Genomic DNA, 6,178 nt, shown 5'->3' on the forward strand with positions numbered 1-6,178 from the left:
GTCTCTTCATTGCAGGATGGAAGATGAATATTGTTTTTGGTTGTGTTGAAATAATTATATACATACACATCTAGAAGTAAAACCAGTAATTCTAGTGTGGAATTATATATTTTTTGACTTGGGATTGAGTTAGATCACGGATGTGGGTCAGATTTTGATTTTGAAAAATAAAATAAAAATTTGAGATTTTATTTACATTCAATTTTACTACTATAAGATTATCTTGTTACATTCTTGATTTGTCGACAAAATCATTGAATTATAAATTGTGGGCCATGAAATTGGGATTATAAGAATTTTGGATAAAATGAAATCAGGAATAGCCAATCTAATGTGGTTAACATCTTATATGTTGGCCTAAGTTTGGACCCAACCAGTGTAGCCAACACCTCTAATTCCTTTTAAGAATCCTCCATAAGTAATTAATTACCTTTCGAAAAAAAAAAAGATCCTCCATAAGTAATTAATTTATCTAGAAATTAATTGTGGTACTTAGGCGGAGAGAGTTGAGTAGAATTTTTTGTCGCGACTTTGATTATCGGTTATTTTGCAAAATATAAAGAATTAGAAAAGTTTTACTTATATCTTACATACATAATTAATTAAAAGTTAAAGAGTACGAGTATTTTTATGGCAGCAACTTACCTGTATCGGATGCATGTTGAATGTCAATACTTCACGGACATTTGTGGATATATGTTCAATACTTTTTAAAGGTATTTATAATTTTAAAATACATTTTTTAATTTCTAACACGTATCCGATATTTCTTAGGCATTTTGACTGCGTATCCAATGCTTCTTATACACTTAAAAAAAGTTCAAATTTAATTAAATATTGATTAGGTATGCTTGTTTTATTTGTTGTGAAACGAACTTCTATATTATATTAATGATTGTATTTAGATTCATGATATTTTTTTAAAAAAAAATAATAAAAAATTAATTTTATATATATATAAATTATTAATTTTTTTATTGTCTTATTCTGCCATATTCGTATCCTTTTTTTTTTATTTATTTATATATTTATCATATCATCGTAGTCATATTCGTATTGTGTCGTATTCGTGCTTTCTAAACTTTTCAACTTTAAAAACTTTTTCCATCGTGGAATTACATGGTGGCAATGAGAGTGTTGGTTGCAACCATTCTCTTTGCTCAAAAAATAAAATAAAATAAAATTGTTGAATTGTTTTCGCTAAACTAGGTTGAGTTTATGTATATTTTGTGTCGAGTCATATGCCCATTTCTTTATTTTTCTTTGTCCGCAATATAAGCAAGTGATTGGTCCATATTTTAAAAGGTTTATAGACATACAGATAATGGACTTGGGGATAGCTACATTTGGATTGAATCCGAAATAAGAAGAGAGAGAAAATTTACATGGTAGTATATTTTTCAAACATATGAATATGATGATGACCAAGTCTTTGAGTACATTAATTTATTAAGCCAGACTTTGGCCAGAGAGGCTAATTAAAAACCTAATCAACCTTTCTTAGGCGTAAGAAAATCATCAACCCTGACATTTGTTTTTCTAGACAGAAACTTCATGCAAATAGGAGGTTTTACACCAGCAAGAGCAAGTATGGCATTAGGCAATGTCCATATCCCATCCCCACAAATCAAACCAGAAGCCACAGCAGGTCCAAAAGCATCTGCCTTAGCCCTGTTTATCTTTTGCCACACAAATAGTATCAAACTCCCAACACACATGTCAATGGCAAAGTATGATCCCAGATAAAATGGTATCGCCATTGCCATTGGAACCGGAATAAACCACGCTCTCTTCTTCCCCAGACCATCCCTCACCAAGTTTATGAAAATGGCGGCGCCAAAGAACACATAACAAAGAGTGAGACAATTTGTGGGTAATGTGTTGACACCCTCAACCCCCAATTTGGCCATGTTTCGGTACACTAGAGCAAAAGGTGCAGGATATTCACTGGTAGTGAGTCCCATGTCAGGGAAGGCCTTGTAGAATATCCAAAAGACACAAGGCGAAATCACACACCCCATTGCAGTGCCAATCACTTGGCTAACAAACATGGACCGCGGTGAGGCCAAGGTCATGTACCCTGTCTTGAAGTCCTGCATCAAGTCAGAGGCTGTCGACACAATATTCATCATGACACCACAGGCTGCCAGGCCCGCGAGAACTCCACCATGTGAGGCACCAGCCCACGCCCCAATCGTGAAGATGGCAAGCTTGCCATAGGTGGACGCGAGGGACCAATCAGTGAGCCCACAGCCATATGCATTGCAAAAAGCCAAAGCAGGCGCGAAGATGTAGAGAACCAATATGTAGTACCATTTGAGCTGGTGGAATATGTGAGGAAGTGTAGCAGTTGAGATAGCAGCGATTGCAACGTATCCTCCCATGGCAAACCATGTTGGGATTTGATCTTTGAGGAAGAGTTTGGTTCGTCGCTGGTTGTCATAAGACAGACGAGGGCTCTCAGAAGGTTGAGAGTCAGCAAAAAGGGGACCGGTGTTGGAATATTTTTGACGGAGTTGGTAAAACAAGGCCAAGAGAGTTCGGGTCAGCACCTTGAAGAAGTTGTACAAGCCATCACCAAGAATCACAGCTATGGCGATGAAAATCTGTGTATGTCAAGTTCAAATTAAGCTTTAAAAAGAGGGACAAAGTTGAAACCTCCATGAAGCACATATTCAAGAACACGATTAACAGAAACTATATATATATATATATGTGTGTCCAATACCTTATAACCTTGAAGGCCATGTAGGCTGGTTAGGGGAAGATCTGCAGAGTACCAATCACCCCTTCTAGCTTCTATAAGAGGCCACATGATTCCCCAAGAAAGAATTCCTCCAACCAGCAATGATACATTTATGATATGGGGACAGATCATCCCAACTCCAATATAAGTGGCCGAAAAATCGAAGTAGAACCTGTACTTTTGAAATACACAAATTAATTGCTTGAACACTTTCGAACACTCAAAACTCCTCTCAGGATAGGAGAGATCGTACCATCTGGACTAATGCCCGTTGGTATTGATCTTTTGGCTTTATTTAGCCTCCCTCAGGTGAATTTCAAACCGGCCAGTTGTGTTTACAATGATCATACTGGAAAATATTAGTTCAAACCAGCCCTGATTATTGGAAATGACATTCATATTTTTTACATCTATAGATTTGTTTAGATATATACTGATATAAAACATGAGAAAGAGAGTCAAACGTGTACTTGTATTTATATGCTTTGAGTCCAAATGTAGGGAAGTTTGTGAATCCACAATCATCTCCGGCGGTGAAGAACCATTGGAAGAAACCCCATAAGAAACTGAAGGAGAAGAATTTGCCCAATTCTCTCACTTGTTTCCTGAGTAGGTGTAGCGGAATATGTAAGTAAGTAGTGGAACTCTCTGAAATTCATTTATTTGTTGCGCAACATGAAATCTTGAAGTAACACACATATATATATAGGTCTTACTTTGCTAACTTGGCTCCTTCAGGAGTGTGGAAGCTGTTAATAAGATGCGCAGTCGCGGTACCACTTGGATATGTCAATTTGAAGTCTATGACCATGATCTGAGAACAACCAATAGCTACACCATTTAAATTTATATTTTAAATAATATTGTTTCCAACGCAAACTTTAATAGATCAATAATCCACGAGTATCATAATTCTATCCCAAAACTGTTTTGACAATTTAGGTGAATATAAAATTGAGTTTTTTTGGAATCTGTTTGGTTCAATTTTTAAAAAACGTACTATTCCACACATTTTTATTATTGAGTTTTGAAAAACTGCAATCAAACAAATTTTTTTACAAATTTTTAATTTTCAGTAACCTAAAAACAAAAAAATTGAACCAAACGACCCTATCTTATTTCCTTAATTTTATCCAATGTGCAAGTTGTAAAAAATACCTTTCGGAGAGGGACCACTGAGAATAGGCCGAGAAAACTGACGACAAAGAGAAAACCTATCATCCATCCTATGGTCGGATTCTTATAGTCACTCTCTTGTCCTGATTCTTTGGCAATTCGTTCACTCATTCCAAAGAGGTAATTCCCAAAACCTCCTATTTGTACACAATAATTGAGACAAGAAAAAAAAAATGATTTTGAGAAATATAATTAATAGTTGAAAAAAAAAAGAGAGAGAGATTGTTTTCGAATTTTAAAAAACAAAAGTCTATAGGAATTTGAGTTGCCAATGGACATTACCGAAGAAACTGTTGCGTTATAAAATAATAATAATAATAATAATAATAAATATATATAAAAAAAAAAAACCATTAAAGATGCTGCAACTGATCCACTATGGCAGTTAACTAAAAAAAAAAAAGAACAGATCCATATAAGCTAGTAGCCAATAAATTTGTGGGGATGTGTACGTACCGCTAAAGGCGATGCCGGAGGAGGCGACCACGCAGGTCTGAACGACGGTGTTCTCTTGGCGGGTGAAGGGTTGCTTGAAGAGGGCAGATCTGTGAAGCAGTTTGGTCCAAGTCTTGACGAAGAAGAAACCCAACAGTCCAGCAGAGACGTTGAGGGAAGGTATGATACCAGTGGTGAGATTGAGCTTCATCACTATGAAGCTGAACATCACCGACAGTCCAAAGCTCACCACAAAGGCTCTCACTGTCAACTGTTTCTTCCATGAAGGCACTTCTTTGCTCTCAAATATCTTCTCCACCGACAATCCTACTTCTTCTTCCTCTTCATGCTCTGCTCTTTTTTCCTTCTTCTCCTCTTCCAAACACATCTTTTCATTTTCTAAATCCATTCCCTCCTCTACCTTTCCTTCCCTTAGTTTTTCCATTCTCTACCCCTCTCTCTCTCTCTGCTTTTTTAAGTTGTGGAGTCTTAGCAGGTGGGTGAATTAATGAATCTTGGGTGGATATTTTTGTGGAAAAAGAGTTTGAGATATTCATGTCATTACAATCATCTCAACATGATGAAAGATCGAAAGCTAACCAAATTTTGAGTTATTCAATAGGCACATGTTTAATTTTCTTATTCCTTTATTTCTCCAAATTTAAAATGTATTTTAGGGGCTTGTTAATGGATTATACAATAAATTATTGCATGCTCCTCGACTATCTGTATGTCACTTAGCAATATGTTTCGTCGTATTATTCAATACGCAATATATCGACCAATACATTACTTTTTTTCAAATTCGATACGCGATTTGTATTGGTCAGTTTACACTGACTTTGTCCGAGTCTGATACACCACAACCGCGACCAATATCACGACTATGACCGATTCTGCGAACCATTTAACACTTGTAATATTAAATGTATATAGTAGGTATCTAGTCGTGTACTTAAGAAAGCATCCAGGTTTAATTCGTTCAGAATTCTTATAAAAAAAAAATACAGTTAAAGTCTAAATTGGACTAGGAATTATGCATGCCTCCCTTTAATTCTCTATTTTTCTTGTTTATATGTTTAAAATTTACACTGTACCTACCGAAAATATTGTTTCATGCTTTAAAATAAGCTTTCATATAAATATTTATTCTTTGGCATTTCTATTCTTTTATGAAAGGAAACATTTTCTTAAATGAAAACAGACCTTTTTCAATACTTGGAGCACTGATTGAGAAATCGAAAGTGAGACAAATAACTTGGAATTAGTGGTACAGAGTCTGTCTATGTCAGATTGGTTGGCAACTTGGCATTAATAATGGAACAATTCAGTTTTGTCTCTTTGGTTGACTGACTTCACACTTTCGGTTCAAACTTATTATTCCGTCTTTTCCAAAATTCATCTCCAATTTCTTATTATATTAATAAGAGTAAATTTATAAATTTATTTTGTTAAATGATAAAATAGTACTGCGTAATTAATGTACTTGTCTAGTAAAAAAAATAATTTTAGAATGTTATAAAAAATGGTATATCCATTTTTGAAATGAAACATGTATTTTGAGACATCTATTGACAATAATTTTGAGATAGATGGATTATTAAATTATCTGAACCATTTATAAGTCTGATTAAATTTACTGTATAATATATTTTTTAAATAAATTATTGAGTATAATGCAGAAAATCCATTGCTATATAAAAAATTTAAAACATACTTTTACTATTTAGTATGTGCATATAAATTCATATAGTTTAAAATTTTGCACCAAATTACTCTCTAATCATCAATTTTGACAAAATATTTTTTTATAAAAACTTC

At 34.3% G+C, this 6,178-nt stretch overlaps 1 protein-coding gene across 3 annotated transcripts; it reads right to left on the reverse strand.

The window, feature by feature from the left end:
• Window positions 1–1,371: 1,371 nt before the first annotated feature.
• Window positions 1,372–4,993, reverse strand: LOC132287771 (probable metal-nicotianamine transporter YSL5). 3 transcript variants are annotated; one of them, XM_059789812.1, is made up of 6 exons: window positions 4,379–4,993; window positions 3,905–4,059; window positions 3,463–3,560; window positions 3,217–3,351; window positions 2,729–2,918; window positions 1,372–2,606 (listed from the first exon to the last, which is right to left on the reverse strand). In XM_059789812.1, the coding sequence occupies exons 1-6, from the start codon at window positions 4,800–4,802 to the stop codon at window positions 1,491–1,493; spliced, it is 2,118 nt and encodes a 705-aa protein (XP_059645795.1). In that variant the 5' UTR covers window positions 4,803–4,993; the 3' UTR covers window positions 1,372–1,490. The 3 variants fall into 3 exon arrangements, with proteins under 3 accessions (XP_059645795.1, XP_059645796.1, XP_059645797.1); XM_059789813.1 differs by lacking the exon at window positions 3,905–4,059 and having other exon boundaries at window positions 4,379–4,501; XM_059789814.1 differs by lacking the exons at window positions 3,217–3,351; window positions 3,463–3,560; window positions 3,905–4,059; window positions 4,379–4,993 and adding an exon at window positions 3,000–3,084.
• Between the last annotated feature and the right edge of the window lie 1,185 nt (window positions 4,994–6,178).

This window comes from Cornus florida, unplaced genomic scaffold, assembly GCF_030987335.1.
Source record: "Cornus florida cultivar Cherokee Brave unplaced genomic scaffold, ASM3098733v1 CherokeeBrave_3.0.0_Hap2_scaffold_104, whole genome shotgun sequence".
NCBI lineage: Eukaryota > Viridiplantae > Streptophyta > Magnoliopsida > Cornales > Cornaceae > Cornus > Cornus florida.